This window comes from Ictalurus furcatus, chromosome 13 (assembly GCF_023375685.1).
Source record: "Ictalurus furcatus strain D&B chromosome 13, Billie_1.0, whole genome shotgun sequence".
NCBI classification, from domain to species: Eukaryota; Metazoa; Chordata; class Actinopteri; order Siluriformes; family Ictaluridae; genus Ictalurus; species Ictalurus furcatus.
The window spans coordinates 14,052,638-14,075,942 of record NC_071267.1 but is presented as its reverse complement, the minus strand read 5'-3'; the positions used below and the strand labels follow the sequence as shown (position 1 = coordinate 14,075,942).

Here is a 23,305-nt window from a genome sequence, read left to right as displayed (position 1 = left end):
ATAGAAATATCATAGAAATTTAAACATTTTTCTTTCACATGTAGATAGTCAACACATTGAGGTTTACAGAAAGGTGCCATGTGTTGGGTAGTTTTATTAATGACAAGAAAGGTTTGTTTGTTTTTTTTGTTTGTTTGTTTTAAATAATTGGACATTCAAAAAAATGTCCCAATATATCTATGACAGTGTGTAGAGTAAAAGTCCTAGAGTGTTTGAAGGTGTGCTGGTGATCCTCTTTTTTTTTTAAAAAAAAAAAAAACAAATGCCAAGAAATTGAGTGAGCAGGAGACATGCAGGTGAATTAGCTCCAAACTATTCTAAGATGTTCAACAAAATCACAAAAGCTGTAGGTATTGAAAGAGCAGTGATGTCTAAAAGAACATGGAAGCAGTTTATTAAATAAAAACAAATTACAAAGGGAGGGGGAAACCTTTAATTTTAGACAATGTGACATACACCATGCTCCAAATACTGTGCAGAGTACAAGGAACAGAGTCACTTTTGAAAAGAAAGTTATTCCAAAAAGAATAAAGGCAAGCATATGTACTTCAGTAGAACAGGTTGATCTTAGCTACATAGTGAGCATAGTAAAACTGTGATTGATTCTGTTCAACTATTCTGAGATTGTTTCCCCACTACTTGTACAATAACATGCTTGAAATCTTTGAGATATGGTATTCCTCAGATTGTGACAAACACTAATACATAGTCACCACTATGGGGAGCTGTTGACTAGTTGGGCAGGGGGAAATGGTGAAGCAGACGCTAAGAAAATGCAGGCAGACATTTAAAAAATGCTGCCTAAAGTAGTGTGTTAGTTTGAAAATATTTCATATCTAAAATCTGCAGCTAGCATCTTCTATCGAATTAAAGCTGGTCAGTAAGCTATAAGGTGGGCTGACTTCTGAAGTTCTACAGTCAGTTATTTCAGCTGCTCATTAACATGAGTGCATTTTAAGCTTAGGTCAAAAGTATGTGGCCACCTGATCATCACACCCATATGTTCTTGTTGAACATCCCATTCTAAAACGATGGACATTAATATGGATTTTGTCCAATCTATTGGGAAGGCTTTCCCCTAGATTTTGGAACATGGCTGTGGGGATTTGCCTATTTGGCCACAGGAGCATTAGTCAGGTCGGGCACTGACTTCTGGCAAGAAGGCTTGTCATGCAGTCTGCGATTTAATTTAAACCAAAGTTGGTCCGTGGGGTGTATGCCAGACTAGTTTTTCCAAACCAAACATGGCAAACCATATCTTTATGGACATTGATTTGTGCACAGGTACACTGTCATGCTGGAACACATTTGGGCTAGGTCTGTAAGATATTCTAGACAATTGCGTGCTTCAAATCTTGTGGCAACAGTTTGGGGAAGGCCCACATATTGTCCTGTAGGAAATGGATGATGCCTTTAACAGCATTCTTCCCTTATGTTATTTCAGTTACCTGGACCTGTACAACAGTTATTAGCAGGAGTTTACTGATGGTGTTCATGTTGGAGATGGGGCTTTGGTAATTCTGACAGACAGTGTGCATGCTGCTGTTGATTCTGCAAATGCTATACCGATTTCAGCAATCAGGCCACAGAGTTCTGTTCATGGCCCTGGTTTCCTCTACTGACCTTGTACAACTGGTTGTAGTCTGCGTTGTGTGTTTTATTTTATTCAAAGAAAAAAAGGCGGACGACAACTGGGTTGACTCTTCGTTTATTCTCTCTCCCATTCAACCATAACGCGAAAGGGGCTCATGTTGTAACAAAATACAAAAAAATCACTCAAAAGAAGGGTAAAACAACAAAAATAATCACACAGATAAATAAAATAACACTATACACACAAACTAAAATGGGTATATAAGTATATAAATGATGATTTAAATAAAGATGAAACAAGATTACCGAGAACGCAATACCAAACCTACCTCTCCCATTCAACCATAACGTGAAAGGGAAGGGGAGGAGCCAAAATAGGAAATTACACAAACCAATGACATCATGACAATTAAAAGGGAACATCAGGTACATTTAAAATATTATTAAAAGTATTAAAAGCCACATCAGGTACATATCCTTTTTGTGTAATTCTACACATTAAATTTATGGAATGTTTTCCATACCCGTTACACTTGCTATTAGACAGAATTGTCCTTGGCAATTTCCCCCTCTGCAAGATCAGCAGAGATACTTGGGTCTATGAGTATGGTCTTTCAGTGCGAAACACCCTCTGTGACTCAACACTACTCCAGTCCACTGTCCAGTGCCTTAATATGTATATGTAGGAACTAAGATTGCACAGTGGAGCACTATGGATGGTGTTTAACAAGGTACTTTTTGTCACAAACTTTCTGAAAGGAATAAAACACTATGAACACCAGATAACCACCAGGGTTTTCAATGACGATCCAGTGGGAACTCAGCAAGAAGATTCCAGTGGCAGATGGGCATGGACAATCTTTATAGTAAAATACTTCATCATGTGGGGGCGCACAGTGGCTTAGTTAGCACGTTCGCCTCACACCTCCAGGGTCGGGGGTTCGATTCCCATCGTGGCCCTGTGTGTGCAGAGTTTGCATGTTCTCCCCGTGCTGTGGGGGTTTCCTCCGGGTACTCCGGTTTCCTCCCCCAGTCCAAAGACATGCATGGTAGGTGGATTGGCGTTTCCAAAGTGTCCTGCAATGGATTGGCACCCTGTCCAGGGTGTACCCCGCCTTGTGCCTGATGTTCCCTGGGTTTCCCTGTGACCCTGAGAAGGATAAGCGTTATAGAAGATGGATGGACTTCATCATAAGCTCTTTGCATGGGTGCTCACACAAACAAGAAAGTATCCAAGTGTATCCAGGACCTTGAAGGTTAACAGGTATTATATATATAATTAGTGTTTCTGTTACATATCTTGATTTATCTTCTTGTCCTCCTGTAAGAAGGAGAAATGGAAGCATCTTTACAATGGATAACAAAATCTACATGCCCCTGTTAAAATGGCAGGTTTCTGTAAATAAAAGAATGACACTAAGATAAATCATGTCAGATATTTTCCCACCTATAATGTGAAGTTGCAATGTATACAAATGAAGTGAAAAACAATCAGAACTCTAAAGAGTCTATCAGCATGGCACATCCTGATTTGGCAATATTTTCCCACTTTTTCTTGCAAAAACATTCTAAATCCATTAAATTGTTAGGGCATCTCATGTGCACAGGTCACCCCATTTTTTGTTGGATTCAGGTCTGGGCTTTGGCTGGGCCAGTCAACAATGGTTATACTATTCCTTTGTGATTTGGATGTATGTTTTGGGTCATTGTCATGCTGAAAGGGGAAATTCCTTTAGGAAATTCCTAAATCTTCAGTTTACTCAGCAGACACCTGAAGGTTTTACACTAAAATCGACAGGTATTTGTAGCTATTCATGATTCCTTCCAAGTTGATAAATGCTCCAGTTCTGGCTGAAGAGAAGCAGCACTAAAGCATGATGCTGCCACCACCATGTTTCACCCTGGATATGGTGTTCTTTTGGTGATGTGCTTTTTTTGCACCCAAGATACCTTTTGGAATTATGGAATTATTATACATTTTTTAATTGGGCTCATCAGACCATAACACATTTTACCACATTATTTGGTGTGTTTTAGTTGGACTTGGATGTTTTTTGTGAGAAAGGGCTTTTGTTTAACCCCCCTACCCCATAGCCCAGACATGTGAAGAATGCAAGAGATTGTTGTCACATACAATCAGTACTTGTCAGATATTCCTGCAGCTCCGTTAACGTTGCCGTAGGTCTCTTGGCAGCCTCCCTGGTAAGTTTCTGTCTTGTCCTTTTGTAAATTTTGGAGGGACGTCCTGTTCTTGCTATTGTCACTCTTGCCCCATGTTCTCCACTTGTTAATGATAGCATTCACAGTGTTCCATGGTACATCTAATGTTTTGGAAATTATTTTATACCCCTCTCCTGATCGATTCTTTCCTGATCAAAATACCATACATGCTTCAGAAGCTCTTTGTGGACCATGGGAGTCACATGAAACCAAAATGTCAAGAAAATCCTACAGAAACAACTGATCTTTATTTGGGGCTAATCAGAATAATTTAATTGATGACAACTGTATAATAATTATTTTATGATTGAATGAAATTGATTGGTTAATTCTGAACACAGCCACGTACTCGGTTATAAAAGGGTGTGCACAAATGCAACCTGGTTATTGTAAGTTTTTAATTTTTTCCCTAAAATGTTTCTGAATGTTTTTCACTTAAGTTTTATATGTTGTAATTTCACATTGAGGGTGAAAAAAGTTCTGACATGATTTATCTTTTTCATGATTATCAATTTTTTACATCACAATAACCTGCCATTTTAACAGGGGGTGTGTAGACCTTTTTATATCCATTGTACATATTTCACCAACATAATGAGTCTCCATTGTCACACCTCCACAATGGATGACCTCAAACCTGTAGTGAGGTGATGTCTCAAATAGGCAAATGGAATATTTCTCTATGAAATATATGAGTTTACATATACCAAAATATAATCCACAATCTACTAAAAAATCCACAAAGCTACTAAAAATTGTGTTGATTAAAATCATGAGCATTGCATGAAACTGAGGAAAGCCAGAGAGGATATGTGATACTCGTGGGTAGGCTGCTAATGTGGGAAATACTTGTAGCTCATCAGTTATCAGATGTTGTGTATATATATATATATATATATATATATATATATATATATATATATATATATATATATACAGGTGTGATCAAAATAACTCTTATGTTTTTGCTTTTCCTGGACAAACTGGACCGATGCGGTTGGCGATATCTGCCAACAGTACTGTACCATTCAGTACAGACAAAGGGTTCAGACATTCTGTTTCAATTTCTCAAGCATGCCTTTATTTATATAGCACTATTGAAATCGTGGTCAGCATTAGTTTATTCAGCAAATTTGTCAGCTGAAGGATGAGACCTCAAATTTCATCAGGGCTCTACAGTGCGACCATTTCACTCGCATTTGCCACTGAAAAGTACTTTGTGCGACTGTGAAAAAATATTATTCGCACCAGTGCAAGTGACCTGTTCAGAATTGTATAATAGAATCGGAATAAAAATTACAAGTCCAAAATGCATCTACACTGTGCAACAGTTACTTTCACACTGCTTTTCATCACCTCAGTCAACCGGACAAGTGTGTAAATACTGCAAATAATTCCTCACCAATCATAATCAAGAGCAGCTTTTCAATCTGTAAACATACAGTACACTGCTGCTCTCTCCCTTCACTCTCTTCACCAACTCTAATAGACATTCACTTCATTTAAACTCAGGGTTGCCAGATATCACTAGAAAAGTCAAGACCCAGTTTAAATGTTTTGATTTAATCCCCCCAAAAATGAAATATTATCAGCAGACATGGCAACACTGTACTGGGAACTCATCTAAAAGGAACAATGATAAACAAACAAACAAAACAAAACTGTAAAATGTATAGACAGAAAATGTGCTTAGTTATAAAGAAATAATTTAATAGAAAAAATATATAATAAATTCATAAAATATAAATAAAATGAGAAATTAAATAATGTTTAATTACTATGGGTTGCATTTAATATCAATATGACATTAAGCATAGTAGTCTATTTCCTTAGAAGGCTATTAGCCTTCTTTTTCCTTATATGGATCATTTTTGTATTAGTCTACTTTTAATTAAGACTCTTTATTGGTTAAAATATTTAAAAATAAACATTTTATGCTTGTTTATTTATCAATTAACCAACAGTATTTCTCATTTCTATTATTTTAATTCAATTAACAGTGACCATGAGCAGAGAGCTTACATTTAACTGTTTTTGATAGGCCTCCTGATTAAAGCTTAAACAAAAATAAAGATTGGTATCTGGATCGGTTTCGGTCGATCAAGATGACAAGAAATCGGTATCAGCTGTAAAAATCCTGAATCAGAGCATCAGTAATGAACACCATTAAACTAAAGCACTTTGCATCTGGCGGATAAATGAACTCACTCAATCACATCGTATATGAGATTATACAGATAGGCCTATATACACAATATTCGCAGAGCAGTTCAAGAACTGGCTCCAACCCAGAACCATGACAGTGGGAAATGTCTAATATTTTATCTTTCAATATATTTAAGAGGATCAGACTTCAAAGACTGAACATTGAGGTTTATTGGGTTTGTTTACAAAGTGGAACAGGTTAATGGTTGTTGTTTTTTGCATACAGCCTGTAAAATGAACTGAAAATATTAAATTTAGTTTATTAGAAGGTAAATTAATTTGTCATGGCTCACACTATGTTCCTAAATTCTGTCATAATTGACAAGCTCAAGTTTTCTCATGCCAACTTGTGCGTTATATTGTGGCACATTAACGTTACCATCTCTAAAAAAAACTAAACTTCAACCGTACTCCTAAATCTTTGACTGTGCTCCTATATTTTTGTAATTAGGAGCACAAGTGCTCCTAAAAACAATTGTTACCGTAGAGTACTGTTCATTTAGTCTTGATTGTTAGTTTCTGTCCTCTGAGTTTGGTCTGTAGATTTGAATAATTTTCATGTCTAATGCTTCTTTAGTGTTTTTTGTTGTTTTTTTTTTGCTGAATGAAAAGATGCATACAAATCTTGTCTAAAATATAACTGAAGTACATGTGTTTATATAATATAGATATTTTTTATGAAAATGAATCATTTGAAATTGAAAGAACTGTTTACTGAGATATTCAGCACTGTGGGCATATCAGTTGCCCAGGTCCTGAAGGATAAGTAGACAAGAACCATCCTTTCTATGAGCAGATGGAAGACCTAAGATTAATTTTGGGTCTCATGCAATGCATCAGAATCACAATGCATATTCAAAGTCAAACATTAATAATAATAAGTGGTATTAATGTGAGGTGAAAGTGCCTAATGAGAGAATACTGCAGTTCAGACCTCTGCAACTAACCTTGTCATGACCATAGAGAATCAATAAGCTTAATTAAGTAAATCATTATGTTTCTTATTTATAGCATCATAGCCCATGATCTCAAAATGACTGATGGGGAAAACATTTAGTGCATGCCAATTTATTGACAAACCTGAAATAAACAAAAAAGATATAATGTGCATGTCTGCAATAGGAGAACAAATGTCTTGTGCACTTATACAGTTCTTAAAGTACAATGTTCCAACGTTTCACCCCAAAAGGTAAAAAAAGAAAGAAAGAACAGAAATGTTAGGTCAGAAACACCATGCTCAATACAGCCAAAACTGATCAAATTGTAACACCCTTTATTGCCACACATATCACAAATCAATAAACACAGCAAACCTGTTCTAAATTCAGTGATATTCAAACAATTTCATACAAAGTACACTGGACCAAAAATGTTTAACAGAACAAAGAAAGACATGAATGAAAGACCATACTTGTTAAGAGAAACCAAAACACATGTAGCAAATAATGAAGTTACACACTGGAGGATTTTTTGGTAAAACAGCTACAAGAGGTAGTGGCCAATCAAGTGGATACAGAACACAGAATTGCTGATGATACCCACGACAGAAACGGACACGAGAGCATAGATAGACATGCGTTTCTCAGCAGTGCCACTCACCAAACACTCCTGATCTGGACATCCAGTGTCATAACTCTTACATATGAACACCCCTTGGTTTAGTTTAGACAAGTTCCAATAAAGCAGAACATACACAAACCAAAACTCCACCAAAATCCGCAGCATAATGCTGAACAGGTAGAAGAGCACAGTGTTCCTGCTTCCGTGCATGTCTAAAATCATCATCGCAGTTGTGTTATTGCCGGGGTCACTTGCACTTTTCAGCTCACCCAGAGATTCGTTCTTCTCTCTGGTGCGCTTCTCAAAAACTGAGTGTATGTGGGTAGTGAAAAGCTCCATGATCAGGACCGACAGAATGAGGAGGATGAAAATATAGTTCCAAACCATTACCACAGGTTTATCAAAGTGTTGGTTGAAGCAGGTTCTAGTGCACACGCTGTCCCTTGTGATGGTGCAGCTGAAGTCTGAATTCAGTTTAAACCAAGGCATTTCAGCAACAAAAAGCGTCACGAGGCGAATACAAAGAAAGCCGAACCACATGGTACGACCTTTGTAGGTGGTGGTGGTGTCCACTGCAGTGCGGAGGATGGGGATCAGACCAGTAACAATTGCTGCCATCGTTCTTCAGGTTCAAGTTCTTCTGGCTAATAAAGAAAACAAACTTGCATGTTAATGGTTATTGACCTTTATATATCCCAGCTATATAGTCTCGTATTTCTTATAAGTTTCTTCATATCAGACAGTACGTAATTTTAAAATATAAAATAAACTTACCTAGAGAAAATATCTGGCAAGAACAAGGTGACAGTCTTTTGTTTCAACGATGCTGACAATGATACTATTCTCAGCCACTCGGTGTATAGTGTATTAAACTGCTAACATCATCAAAATTTCTATGACTCATTGTTTACCACACTCAATTTAGGTCACACTTTCTATTAGGTCCTACTAGAAGTAATAATAGTAATGTGTTTTTAAAAACAAGAAGATTTACAACTTATCAAGGAAATATCATTTTGTTAATAGCAAAAAAAAAAACCCTATAAATAAACACAATGTGTTGAACTTAGATAACTTTATTGAATACAGAATAGTCAGAGTAAACTGCCATTTGTCCAAGGGTAAACTGACAAGTACAGGTAGTGGCTATAATCTAATAAATTCATGCATTTGTGTAAAGTTGAATTGTATGTAAAATACTGACCCTTCCACTAACTTAGAGCAAAAATGTATATCAAAGATTGATATAAACTTTGATATAGTAGCAATGATCAATCACACAAATACATATGGTTATATGTAATCAATTAAATTCATTTAAATCAAGAATGTTTTTTATGAGTAATAATAATAATAATAATAATGTATAAACAGCACCTTTTTATAGTTATCATACAAAATTCTCTTGATTCATACTCAGTAAAAAGGTAATTACACAACCCTTTAATTGTTTTAAATGAACATTTTATATGTTCTATATAGAACCTTACAACAGAGAGTTGAGCTATCATATGTGCCTAGCAGAACCTTTTTATGAAGTCAAGAAACTTTAACAATCCAAGTAACCTTTGAAGAACTTGTAAAGAGTAGAAGGGACTGCAGGATTTAACAAGAGACTTGTATGTATGTATGTATGTATGTATGTACGTGTGTTTGACTCAACTGCATTCTTCTCAAACGATTCACCCTGTAAGCACACTCATTCAATTTCAGTAAACACTTTATCCTGATCAGGGTTGCAGTAGGCGGGAGATGAGAATACACCCTGGATGGGACTCCAGTTCATTGCAGAGCACCATGCATACATACATTCACACACTCATTCACAACTAGGGGCAGAGTATCTTATCCAATTCCTTCTGGCATGACAGTCACCAAACCTGGGACCCTGGAGCTGTGAGTGGGCAACCCTACCCACCCTTTTTTATATGGCATGTCAAGCTGGGACTATTTGCACACATGGGTGCTTTGTAAGGCATGTAGGAAACAACTGGTAGGAAGCAACCACTTTGCGCTGCCTTAATAAAAAAAAAAACCCACCCAATATTGAAAATCATGTCCAATACACTGGTATTTCAAATGTCCTCTTCTTTGTTTATGTACACATGGCCTGACAATGTCTGGAACGCTGTCGCTGGTACAATGACGGGCACAGTTAGAGAAATCGCAGCGGGCTCCGATTTTACCGGGGAGGATGCACTCGATGGGGATGGCAATGGCTGTGTGTGGGTTACATCTGTCTGTGGCAGGGGAGATGATGACTGATTGTCTCGGTGTGTACGCAGATGTTTGCGGAGGTAAGCAGCAAAGAGGAAAGACTTACCACAGACTGCACAGCAGTGTGGGCGACTGTTGGAGTGGATGCGCTGATGCTTACGTAATCCGGCTTTGTTCAAGAAACCTTTGCCACAGCTGTCACATATATGTGGTCGTGGCTTGGGGTGTACCTTCTCATGTGCCTGGAGTTCAGATAACTGAGGGAACTCAGCCTGGCATGTCTCGCAAATAAACGGGCCAGTGCGAATATTTGTTGAATCTGATGGAGGAGAGATTGCATGGAGGCTGGTGTGGGCCTGTACCTCTTCCCATGTCCCAAAAATGATCATTTCACAGTGAACACAAGAGAATTGTGGTCTGGTGTTTTGGGGAAAGCCTTGCTCGGATTCAGTGGGCTGTTCTTGTCGGACAGGTCTCTCAGGTAAGTGGGTCCTTTCGTGCTTACGCAGACTGGATGACATGACAAATGACTTGAAACACATCTGGCACTTGAATGGCCGCTCTCCAGAATGCACCCTCCTGTGCTTGTTGAGACTGGAGCGCTCTGCAAAGGACTTGCCACAATCGGTGCAGGAGAACGGTCGAAGGCCGGTGTGCACCAGCATGTGCCGACGCAGATCCCAAGATGCAACGAAGGCCTTGTCGCAATTTTGGCATTTGTATGGTCTTTGACCTGAATGCACACGTTGGTGCACGGCTAGATCAGCTGGCTGTCGAAATCTCTTGGTACACTTGTCACATGGGTAGGGTTTAAATCCCTGATGTGCCCTCTGGTGCCGGCGAAAACTGGAAGGGTCTGAGAACATCTTGCCACACTGTGGACAGAGAAAGGGCTTCTCACCAGAGTGAGTGCGAAGGTGGGACTGGTAAGAAGAGAGCTGAGTAAAGCCTTTGCCGCATTGCTCACACTGGTATGGCTTGCTCTGGGAGTGAATACGCAGGTGACAGGCCAAGGAGGAGGAGCGTGAGAAGGCCTTGCCACAGTCTGAGCAAAGGTACGGCTTTTCACCAGTATGAGAACGTTCGTGGTTCTTCAGATCCTTGAGTTCCGTATATGTCTTGGAACACTGTTGGCAGGAATATGGCCGGTGACCTTGGTGATTGCGCCGATGCTTGCGGTACACAGAGGGGTCAGCGAAACTCTTGCCACATTCTGCACAGAAATAAGGCTTCTCTCCTGTGTGGGAGCGCTGGTGAACTTTCAGCTTGGACAGCGTAGGATAGCTCTTAGAGCAGTGCGGGCAAGAATGAGGCCTCTCGCCACTGTGTTGTGTCATGTGAATGCGCAGGCAGATGGCCTGCATAAATGCCTTGCCACATTCAGTACAAACAAAGGGTTTTTCTCCAGTGTGGGAGCGGCTGTGATTGCGCAACTCGGTATGAGTCTTGTATGCTTTATGGCACTGAGGGCACTGGAATGGACGCTCAGCCGAATGCGAGCGCTGATGCTTAGAGAGTTGAGCACGGCTTGAGAAGGTCTTGCTGCATTGGCCACAAGTGTACGGCTGCTGCTTGTCTTGACCGTGAGCTGAGAGCTTATGGCTCTGTAGAGCAGAGGAGCTGGAAAATGTGTCCTGGCAGTCTGAGCATTTAAATAGGTTCTGAGATTTTGACGGTTTTCCTTTGTTTCTTCTTTTAGTTGGTTTCTCAGCTGTATTCTCACTCTCTTCAATGGGCTCAGTCTCAGGAGTTGGAGTGTGCTGCTCAGCTGTAGGTGGGCTGCCTGGCTGAGGGGAGGCCATCATTCTGTAAGTTAATGATATGTTGTTAACAGGTGAATACCAGAACATGGATAGTATCAGTGTTTGCACGTGTTAGCTTACTGGTTAGTACTAAAGTGATACTTGCATGTAGAGAGTACAGCAGACGACACAAAATGGCCGGCATTAGGACCTCAGGGACAATTAGCTAGACAAAACACTAGCTGAGGGAAGCTGTCTAGCGTCTACAGTGAAACACCTGACGAAAATGTCTTCCGGGTAGCTGGGCAGATCGGTGTTAAGCATGCAATGCAATGGTTATTTAAGCCACAGAATTAGCATTTAAGCCCACGCATAACAGCCAGGGTGACACAAAATGGCTGGCTTTAGGACCGCTGAACGAGCCATGTACTTTTAACGATCCGTCACTGTATGTGTCATGATTGAAGTTCCCGCAAGAATGTGCGCGATATGATGAATAAAATCTTACCAGTAACTGCAATAATCAGGCGTGGAAGATGTTTCCGAGAGCACGATCTGTGTTGTAAATTAACCGCTTTCAGCGGTGCTACAGTACCCGAGAGGCTTTAGGACCGTGAGTTCGAGGCGGCAAGAAGCTACAGCATTTCCGCACATCCACGGGACTGTAAAAAGTCTGATATTCCAGTCGATTAAAAACTAATACCACTCCTTTGTTGTTTGCAAACGCCTGCTAGACGTGGCGTTATGGTAAGTACATCACAGTCGGAGATAACTAGTTAACTATCTGACTAGAAAATGGGGATTGTGTTGTGGGAGGAGAAATATAACACGCTAACCGGTAGACTATACTTACAGCTCCCGTTTGAGGATAAACAAAAATCTAAAATACGGTCAGCATATTGTCTGTTAATTTAGGGTTCATAAAGTATCGTTTTATCATAGAGGAAATGTTATTTATATTAAATTTATGTACATCGTGAAAATGTCGCGTCGGACCTTGTTTCATTGATGCACATTTCCTGTTTCTCAGCTACAGCAGCCGGAAGTGGGAAAAGACAATTGGTGCGAACGGGGACGTGTACAGCCGCCCTGAGTCAAAAAAAAACACAAATGGATATAACGCACCTGCAAATAACAAATCATTCGAAAGCATCTGCGACGCCCTATGTATGTACTTTATACAATTGAACGGTAACTGTTCGGTGTTATGTTGAACTTGTGTGCTATCTATCTTGGTTAGAAATGCTAACTGGCTAGCGAGCTATCTGGATAAATTAGCTTAGCTAATGCGTGTCGATGCTTGTTCAGTCTATCAGCTCGCTCTGATCAGATGGTCAAGTCATACATTAAAACTCGTTGCTTTAACATCGCCAATGCACAGGTATTTCAAATATGTTGCGTTTATAAATTAATACGGTTGCCAGCTTATTGACAAGGTTATGTTTGTCTTGCTAGCTACCATGCAAGGGAATTGTTTACTGTGTAAATAGAAGCCCATTGTGTTAGCCAGCTGGCACAGTCTCGACAACTCACCATCTCTAAATCCTAAAACATGTAAAACAAAATAAAATTCTGCACAAAGTCGACGTGCCAGGGTCGCGTCGTCTGGAAATAATACATACGATGGATAAATATGTTCATAACCCTTGCGTTATGTAGGTCAAAATGACCCTCTTTTCATTTTAACTTAAAGTGGAACCTAATATGTAACTACATGTGAAACTATATATGAACTATATGTGATTGACTCATTTTCTCTATTGAACGTGGCGGGGAGGGGGATATATTTACTCTTTGGTGTATCTGCTATACCAATTTACTTATTATATAGGTTGTGTATAATGTTTGTCATTTTGACCCAAGAGTTATACAGATTTTAAAAAGTGGTGTAGTATCATTTGACACCAATTGCTTTTAATTAAAATATAATAAATTGAGGGCTTTACAGGGGTTACATTACCTCTATGTATTGTTTGCACTTATACCACATGACACACCTGCTTGTAGAAGCATCCCCAGGCATGAGAAGTGGTTTTGTGTATATGTACTGCTCCTGAAAATCCCCAAATTGTAGATATGTTCAGCATTGCTCATTTCAAATATTACTATCTAAATCAGACGCCCAAAGTCAGTATGACCCGTGAACAGTACATCCATTTCTAAGAAGTAAACGGAACATTTCTGGCTCAGTCTCTGGCTATTACTGTTAAGTTACAAGTTACTTATGTTCTTCTGAATGTTAGAAGCTTAGTGCGTTCACTTTAATTTAACTTTTAACAGTTACATTTTTCATGATAACCCCTACAAGTGGAAATCTCAGAAGACAAGTCTAGCCCCTACTAAGGTCTACTTTTTGTATTAATATTTTTATTTTTAATGCATAAAATGTTATTTGAATGCACTGGAGTAGTGCTGTACAGACTTTTAACCTTTTTAACTCTTGTCTATTTCCAGCATCCATCCACTGTGTGCACCCTTATGAGCCCAGTTATCAGATTTTCAATGGCATGGAACAGAATGCGTTCATTTCTCCATTCATAAAAATCACCTTTGCATATGGACTTTACGTACACCATCACTTTGATGAAAGTGAGGACAAGGACCTCACCTTTAAAAAAGGTGCCCCCATTTCTCATACACAAACTGGCTCTTGTTAGTATTTTACATCACTCTATTATACCATTGAGGCTATGCAACAGCCAGGCAAGACCAAAGGCTTTTTATGTAAGCACTGTGGTATAGCATGTTCCAACATGCCCAGTCTATTGGAGCACACAGAAACCTGTCATCAGTCCGAGGATGATCGGAAATTCAAATGCGACGAATGCGGTCGGGGATACAGGCACGCTGGTAGTTTGGCTAATCATAAGAAAACTCATGACATTGGCTCCTTTCAGTGTCACATATGTTCTCGGAGGCTGTCCAACGCATTGGCTCTCAAAAGTCATTTGCGTATTCACACAACGCGAAAGAAGTATACTTGCATGGACTGTGGTGAAGGTTTTCGCCTCGCGAATCAACTGGCAACTCACCAAAAGGTGCATCATAATAGAGGGTTTCAGGAAAGAACCAAGAACAATCAGCTGAAACGTAATCGGGCTGAAGGCATTTGTGATGACGAGCAGTTACAGCAAATAGATGAGCAGGATTTCGATATAATCCCAGAACTGCCATCAGACTTGGAGTTGGATGTTGCCCCTGATAATGGCTTCAGCAATGGTTTGATGTCCGAGTTGATTCCAAGCTCTGCTGCTGAACATGACACCGCTGGTGATGATGAGGACCGGCCGTTTAAATGCGACATGTGCGAGAAGACCTATAGGCATCATGGAAGCCTGATAAATCACAAGAAAACTCACCAGATGGGCATATTTGAGTGTTCAGTCTGTTTCAAACAGTTCAACAATCTCGCTGCCCTTACCAGTCACCAACGAATCCACAGTAAAACTAGAAGTCATCCCAGCACGGTTAGCCCATTGACCCCTGAGGCTTACACAGACTCTACGTCAGAACAGGTGTCAAAGGTGTTGCAGAATGGAGCCACAAATATCCATTTCTGCCACCTTTGTCAGTCAGCATTTCCGAATGATGATGAGTTTCAAAATCACATTATGTTGCATAACTCTTCTTCAGTATCCTTTCAGCTCCCTATTAGCACACCGGAGGACCATCCTTTTTCATACAGTATTAATCAGTCACCTGAGTCTAATCCATATCCATCCTCCAGTGACACTCCACCATTGCCTCCATTACTCGATAAAGCTGTTGATTATGACCAAACCCAGGGACCAATGGAAAATGGTCATATATATGTACCTCACCCCATTGGTGATGAACCAACTCTTTTAGATACTCAGGGAGAGCATCTGGCCCTGCCTTCAGCAAACCTCAACCCTGAACTTTCTGAGCAAGCTACTGATGATAAACAAGATCAATCTGGTAGCTCAGACCGGCGTTTTAAATGTAACGTTTGTGGCAAGAGCTACCGACATGCAGGTAGTCTCATCAACCACAAGCGCTCCCATCAGACAGGTATTTTCCAGTGCTCTATTTGCCGTAAGAACTACCCCCATCTGGCTGCCCTGCGCAGCCACCTTCGCATCCACAAGGGGAGACCTTCTATGGTGATTCCCAGTGCTGAAGGTGACTGGCTTTCCTCAGAACCCCTGACACATGAAGGCTTTCCTCATGAAGATGAGGTAAGCGGCATTCTGGGCCTTCCTCAGGATATGGGAGACTCTGTACACATGAATTCTGATGAGGAGAATATCAATGATCTTGATGGCCCAGAATTCCAGGAACAGTTTGACAGTTCGTTCTCTGAGGACAGACACATGGATCTACCTCAGGATGAAGCCCTCATGGAGAGGCACATGTGCGCAGACTGTGGAAAGACATTTACTGATATTGCAGGGATCAAGTCACACATGTGCCCTCTCTTGAATCAGCAGTATCCATCAAACAGTATCAGTCCAGATTGTGAAATGGACTTTAAGTCTGCAGAGTATAAACATGCTGTTGGAGATTCAGGGGAGCAAATGGTTTTTGAGGGACACAATGGCAGTGATCTTACTTACTTTCATGACACTATGCATGATCAGATGATGAGTGACAATGAAGATAAACTTCACTGCAAAAATAGCGATGAAGAGGACGAGGAGGATGATGGAGAGATGTATCAGTGTTCTGTGTGTGGGAAGCACTACACCAGCATGCGGGAGCTCAGGAGCCATCTCCGTAGTCACACTCAAATCCATGGAACCCCATCAACGTCAGGCCCCTCCTCGATGTCCTCACTCGAGGCAGAGAAAGATGATGAACCAGGTCAGGTCCAGCAAGGTGACTGTGATCTGATTATCTGTAGCACTTGTGGAGAAAGTTTCACAAAAAAACAGGACCTTCTAGCTCATCAGCTTTTACATAGCAATACAGTGGATGGACAACCAGAACAATATGTAACACCGAACCAGAATGAGCACCAACCAAAAGAAGAAAAGGAGAGTATTATCTGTGGGAAGTGTGGTGTAGTCTGTACCAGTGTTGCTCAACTTGAGAGTCATAATTGCCCTGGACAGTGTGATGAGAATCTCGAAGAGTATGATGAAAAAACAGATCTTGTCAATGCTCTCAGACAAGAGCCTGAATATTTTAAGGGGAGTCCAGACAGCGGAGAGAGACTCTACAAATGTGACCAGTGTGGCCGTTCATACAGACATGCAGGCTCACTTCTAAATCACAAAAAGTCACACAAAACTGGAGTGTTCCGTTGTTTTGTTTGTCAGAAGCGCTTTTACAACTTGTTGGCCCTTAAGAACCACCAGAGAACACATTTTGATGTTAAGAAGTAAGTAAAGATTAGTTTCAAATGTTTATTATGCTACCATGGCTTTTATAATTGCATGTATGTTACCATATTAAATAGATAGATTTCACAACTCAATCCTCAATATTCTTATTTTTTTCCTCTTTTAGGCATAGTTGCACAGAATGTGGGAAAGCTTTCAAAATCCACAAACAACTGTTGAACCATCAGAGAGTTCATCGGGAAAACAAGGCCAAGATTGAGGAACTCAACAAACAGATTCAGGCCCTCATGGAGATGAGTGGGAGTGTCTCTGTGAGTGGGATGCAGGCGGTCAATGCAAGCAGAAAAAGACGTGGCCGACGCCGCAAGCAAAAGGACATTCCTGGTAGTGTAGAGTCCAGCCCAGAAAAAGACGGCCACTCGGGGGATCCTAATGACCCACGGCCTTTTGTCTGTGACCAATGTGGGCGGAGTTATCGGCATGCTGGTAGTCTGGTCAACCACAAAAACTCGCACAAGACAGGAGAATATTATTGTGCCGTCTGCAACAATACCTACAGCAACCAGTTAGCGATGAAGAACCATTTACGCATTCACTTCTCGGTCAAAAAGCACTGCTGCCAGGACTGTGGGAAGGCATTCCGGGGCAAGAAACAATTACTGAACCATACTTGTAAACACAATCGCAAGAATGCAGCATTGAAAGGAAAGGGTAGAGGTCGGAGACGAGCAAAGGATTTAACATGCAAGAAATGCAGCCTGGTATTTCCCACTGCTGAGCAACTTACAGGCCACAGCTGTAGCAAAGACCGTGACCCTGAGTCTACCCCTGCAGGCACTGACCATAACCACAATGGAGATGCATTTGTGGTGAAAGAGGAAAGGCCTTTTAAGTGTAACATTTGTGGTCGAAGCTACCGTCATGCTGGCAGTCTGTTGAACCACAAGAACACACACAAAACTGGCCATTTCACCTGCTCCTTCTGTGCCAAGCCTTTTTCCAATCCCATGGCATTACGTAATCACACTCGCATCCACACGCAGAAAAAGAAATATGTCTGCACAACCTGTGGCAAAGCTTTCCGTCTCTCTAGCATCCTGTACAATCACCAAAAGATCCATGCCAGAGGAGTTACCCATTACAGCTGCCATACATGTGGGAAGAGGTTTAAGAGAAAATCTGGACTTAAGAGGCATCGTTGTTACAGAAATGGCTCGTCAGCCTCCCCACTCAGTCAGGATGAAGGTGACAAGTGTTACATGTAAGTTAATCAGTATTTATGCTTTTTTTTTTTTTAAATAAAGCTTTTCTTTTTATTGACTCCTGAGGCTTTGGTTAATAATCCAAATACCTTATTTTGGCATTATTCATGCAGTGTGTGTTTGTTTGTTTATTTTTCAAAATTCTTCATTGCTATGTAACTAAGGTTCCCCACCAGAGGGAGCTATTAAAACCCAAGGAGGCTCAGTGTCCATGATTGTTGGGGATGGACGCATGTTTGCAGTATACAGCTATGTTAACAAACGCCCCCAGTATTAAGTTCATAAACACACCTTGGGTATGTTCTGAGGATAACCACAGGCAGTGATCAGCAGGGTATCAGTGGTACAACATAATCAATGACACTGTTCTTTATTGTAGTTTTACTGTAAAGTCTAACCATTATCTTTTTCTAATGTTGCATGACTTTGTTGAATACTAGGTCTGAGTTTCTTGTATTTTACTTTGAAAGAACATGGCAGATAATATGGTGAACTTCTGTTTTTATTTCTCTCTTTCTAAGTGTCTCTCGCTCTATTTTGTAGGTGTGATCAGTGTGGACGCTCTTACAGACACGCTGGATCTCTTCTCAACCATAAAAAGACTCATTCGGCTGACCTGCTCCACTGTAGTCTCTGCCTGAAAACCTTCACTGATCATCTGGAACTCCAGAGCCACTCCCAGATGGCCCGTCACTGCTGCCCAGATTGTGGAAAGACGTTTTGCGAGTTTTCACACCTGCAGAGCCACATGGAGGTTCACAGCAAGGGACTCCCTTATTACTGCAGTGTTTGCCAGCAGAACTTCCCCAACTTGGCCAGCTTTGAGCAGCACCAGGAGGTTCACCATAGCATGCAAGAACAGTCCCGTCATCAGCAAGACCTTCAGATGTCGCAGGGTTTGGATTGGGACTCTGGACTTAACCAACAACTGGGTTTCTCCAAAATGGATCCAGAGTTTAGCCAAATGCACGAAGGCTTCTCTGACCAGGAAGATCAGCAAGAGAGTGGTGACGCATTTGATAAAGAAGAGAAGAGCCATGTGTGTGAGCACTGCGGGCGTTCATATCGGCATGCCGGATCCCTGCTCAACCACAAGAACAGCCACAAAACGGGCTCCTTTTTCTGCTCAGTGTGTCAAAAGGAGTTCACCAACCTGATGGCACTGAAGAACCACCGGCGAATTCACACAGAGCCCAAGCGCTATCAGTGCCTGGAATGCGGCAAGGCGTTCCGCGTGTCTACCCAGCTCATCTGCCACAGACGCATTCATACTAAAGAGAAGCCTTTCTCCTGCGTTCTCTGTGATAAGCGCTTCTCCAGCAAGTCCAACCTGCGACACCACCAGAAGTTGCACCAGAATGCCCAGCAGTCCTTTGAGTCCTCCTTCAACATGGATCCAAATGCCTTCATGGGACTGGGTGTGGAGCCTTTCCTCTGAGGCAGCGTCTGCAGGACCAACACTCTCATCTCGGCGTTCCAAAGGAAGACGACAAAATAACGTTTCTGTTATGGAACTCTTCCCCCACCCAAGGCCCAATGCCAATAATCGTAACACATCAGGTTTTTCTGCTGTATTTGTCAAGATGGTGTCCAAGCCAGATGCTGTTCTTGGCAGTAGTTGCCTCCTGTACTGTTGTATTTTCAAATACTTTTCCTTAAAGGACACTTAAGACTGGCATTGACGTGATACTACCTCTGGTAGGGACAGTGATACTGTAGAAACTTTAGAATAAGTGATGGTGCCTGTCAGAAACCATTTTAGATTTGAATGTTTCAATGTTTTTGATTTCCTCACAGAGTGCACACAAACTAAAGAATTATATGGTACTATCATAGGTCTCAATCTGAAGACTGGGGTAAAAGTATGGTATATTTTCCTAGACGTTACCCCAGCACTGACCCTAGGAGTAGAGTCCGACCGATTATTTGGCTACATGTTCAAAAGGTATCATCAAAGGAATAACAGTTTGTTCACTTCGTTTGATATTTTAGTGAATAAAGCGGCGGTCACACTAGGCTTTAGTGCTCCATAGACTTCGATGGAGACATTCAAATGCATCAGAAAACGGCAGACCGGAAACGCAAGCCCATGTGTAGAATTTTCATACTACTTTGCGTAGTATCAAATTGCATCACGTGAAGATGTGCGACTAATTGATGATCGTGACCGCGACCTTTTTAGTAAAAAAAAAAAGAAAGGAAAAAAAAAATGGTAGTAGTATCGATAGCAGTATCGAACTATCCTATACTTTACAATCCAGCTTTGCAAGACTCTAAAAACAATGTACAGAGTTTGCCTGTTTTGTGGCTTCGTTGAAAACGGGTGGAAACATAAAATAATTTTTTCATTGCTTCAAATATTGTTTGACACGTTAGTGCTGTAAAACGTAACTACATATGAAAACTTTAATGCCCTGAAATATGATGTCATATCCTGTTCCCACCCATATTCGAAGCAGCGTCCAACAAAAATACGCAAGCTTAAAGCCTAGTGTTACCGCCGATTAAATAAGTACCATTATGCTTGTTTTTCCATGTTTTCAGAACTCTGTATTCAGTTGTATCATTATAGACATTTGCTCTATAATCATGTCTCAATTAAGTGCAAGCATCATCAGTACTTTCATCATGGATGACTCTGTTAATGCTGTTAAACAGCAGCCATAGAATTATTAGCAGTTCCCTTCGGCCTGCCAAACAGAAATATCAATGATATTTATTTATTTAAAAACTTATTTATACCCCATGTTAATATCTGAACAACTGTTATCACCCTTTTAATGTGGTAAATATCATGCAGGGTTTTAGTTGTAACAGTAACGTACCTAGGTATTTCCACTTATGGTTAAAATGTTTTTACTCCAAAAGCATTTCATAGTGATGTATCTAAATGTTGCCAAGTGGTAAAGTTGAGATTTAGTTTCTCAAAGTGTGATTTAATGTATTCTTTTGAATATCATTTTTATTTAACCTGCTGTACGTCAGTTCTTCTGAAAATGATTGCTGAGCAAACAACTATGGTTAGACAAGTGATGAGAATGTTTAACCGTACAGAGTGTGACAAAAGGGACCCAGACATCCATGATCGGTCGGGCTCTATGATGGGCAGCAACTCCTAGATGGGGGAGACTTTTCAGTAGTTTTGAAATTACTCAGGTTTCACACCTTAATCACTAAAAATAATATAAATGATTAAACCATATGTTTTCATCTGATGCACAAAGCGTCATTGGGAAGGTATATTTTTGTTTGTCAAGGATATGATTCCCGTTTGTATTTCTATGTGCCATTTCATATCATTGCCCTACTTAGAATAAAATGTATTAGTAGTTTCCACTTATGCCTATATTTCAGTACTTACTGATTATTTAAGAATAGGAGTTGTAGACCTTCGTGGTGGCATTGAATATGAAACTCCACTGACTTCTGAATCTTTGAGATTCACTGTAATCAGTTACATATATCTTAAATATAGAATATTTATTTTTGTTCTTAAAACCAGTGTTTCTCTTTCTCAAGTAGAGGACTAAGCAGATACTGTTTATTTGTAGATGTTCTTGCCCTCACTTCCTGGAACTCAATAAACACAATGTAAATGTTGGTGATTGTCTGGATTGCCTTCTCTTTGGACCAGTGAGGAGCAGTGTTCATTTGTTTAATAATCAAAGAGATGGAGGACATTTTAGTTGGGTCACGTGGTTTTTCCTCTTTTGAACATGGATGTTGTACTTGAAATCCTTTTATTTACATAATATATTAACTTAAAACATAAATGTCATGCTTTCACAAGTTATACACATTCACTGAACATGCAACGGTTGTCTCTGTTTATTGCCTATAAATGCTTAGGCTGTCTTACAGTCCAACATCAGGTTAACCTTTTCTAAAGGGACAGCCTAATATCAACTTGATCCAATAGCATAACAGTGACCAGCAAAAATATAAAGTTAGTAGAAGTCTAATACTGCATGATTGTTGCATTTTGGATTTACCACTAGCCGTGGCATTCCTGAATGGGCCCTATGAAATATGAACACTGACTATGACTGCTTTCTTAGCATTTCAGCAGTGTCCCTCTGAAGTATGGTAGGCCCATTGCTGATTCTTTTGGTGGGTCAGTATTCTGACTTCTTGGGTGATTGGACACTTGTCAGCAACTTCTGCACATTTAAGTAACTGTGACAATGATGGCTGGCACATGTAGTAGAACCAGATACAGACAGGTGACAAATTAAAGGAAAAACTAACAACATATCTTGGTGCTGGGCCATCACATACACCCCCTGTCACCTGCCTGTATTTAGACATGCATCTCCAAGGGTGTCAGTTGTTGTACGTGTAACATCATAGAAAGGCTACTAAAAGCAGTCTGTCTTACAACTATTACAATGACCACATCCTAACAGTGCATAGGACACAAATATATAAACAATTTATCTACAAAATATTGATTACACATTACATTCAATAGGCCAGAATAAATCTAATGCGGAGGTAAACAGTTACTGTACAAAAGGTATTTCTACACTACAGTTCTGGAAGGTTGGCAGTTTTCACTGGATTAAAAAATGGACATTCATAAACATCGTAAGTGCATAGGGGGTCATGAATGCTCAAAACGGGATACAAGAAAAAAACAAAACAAGGGTGTTCACAATAAACATTAAAAAAGATAATGCCTTTCAAAAAATAGAGGTTAAAAAACAATTTCCTCCGTTTCACTGTTGTAAGGCATCTGATTGTTGCTGATGTTCAGGAGTCTACTCAAAAAGCACCTTAAGTCTGCTCACACAGTGAAGGACAAAATCTGAGGTTTTTGAGATCACGGTAACTCTACATCATCTGCATATTCTGGAGTGTGTTAATCACCTCTATGTCTGACCTACCAATATAATAAATTAGAAGAGTCACATGCTACTCCTAGCACACTCTGTAGTCAACGAATTAGCAAACAGATCGCCGAGTGAATCAACAGCTTTCTTAATACCTTGAATTCTTCTATTCCAATCGCTTTTGCTGAAAAAGTCAAAGGCAAACATTATTTTAGAACATCCCGACAAGTACATACACTGGTAAATGCTTGTATGGTCATATGACTATTACATTCCAAATAATTTGTCAGCAAACGTAAGGTATAGTGAAAACATGCGTACCTACTTAATGATCTGCCTACACTGGATAAAGTGGACCTGTGGTTTCC

General features: G+C 40.2%; 3 protein-coding genes across 8 annotated transcripts; 1 reads left to right on the top strand and 2 right to left on the bottom strand.

Moving 5' to 3' along the window:
• Positions 1-6,457: 6,457 nt before the first annotated feature.
• On the bottom strand, positions 6,458-8,403 carry gjz1 (gap junction protein zeta 1). The gene is made up of 2 exons (XM_053639355.1): positions 8,353-8,403; positions 6,458-8,222 (listed from the first exon to the last, which is right to left on the bottom strand). Exon 2 carries the CDS (start codon positions 8,194-8,196, stop codon positions 7,501-7,503), a length of 696 nt encoding a protein of 231 aa, XP_053495330.1. The 5' UTR covers positions 8,197-8,222; positions 8,353-8,403; the 3' UTR covers positions 6,458-7,500.
• A 241-nt stretch (positions 8,404-8,644) lies between these two features.
• On the bottom strand, positions 8,645-12,134 carry znf668 (zinc finger protein 668). Its single transcript, XM_053639354.1, has 2 exons — positions 12,046-12,134; positions 8,645-11,601 (listed from the first exon to the last, which is right to left on the bottom strand). Exon 2 carries the CDS (start codon positions 11,598-11,600, stop codon positions 9,654-9,656), a length of 1,947 nt encoding a protein of 648 aa, XP_053495329.1. The 5' UTR covers position 11,601; positions 12,046-12,134; the 3' UTR covers positions 8,645-9,653.
• On the top strand, positions 11,520-21,705 carry znf646 (zinc finger protein 646). Of its 6 annotated transcripts, none has more exons than XM_053639345.1 (5): positions 11,618-12,284; positions 12,568-12,704; positions 13,992-16,881; positions 17,010-18,104; positions 18,649-21,705. In XM_053639345.1, exons 3-5 carry the CDS (start codon positions 14,228-14,230, stop codon positions 19,541-19,543), a joined length of 4,644 nt encoding a protein of 1,547 aa, XP_053495320.1. In that variant the 5' UTR covers positions 11,618-12,284; positions 12,568-12,704; positions 13,992-14,227; the 3' UTR covers positions 19,544-21,705. The 6 variants fall into 6 exon arrangements, with proteins under 6 accessions (XP_053495322.1, XP_053495320.1, XP_053495324.1 ...); XM_053639346.1 differs by lacking the exon at positions 11,618-12,284 and adding an exon at positions 12,412-12,427; XM_053639347.1 differs by lacking the exons at positions 11,618-12,284; positions 12,568-12,704 and adding an exon at positions 11,520-11,603.
• The last annotated feature ends 1,600 nt before the right edge of the window (positions 21,706-23,305 follow it).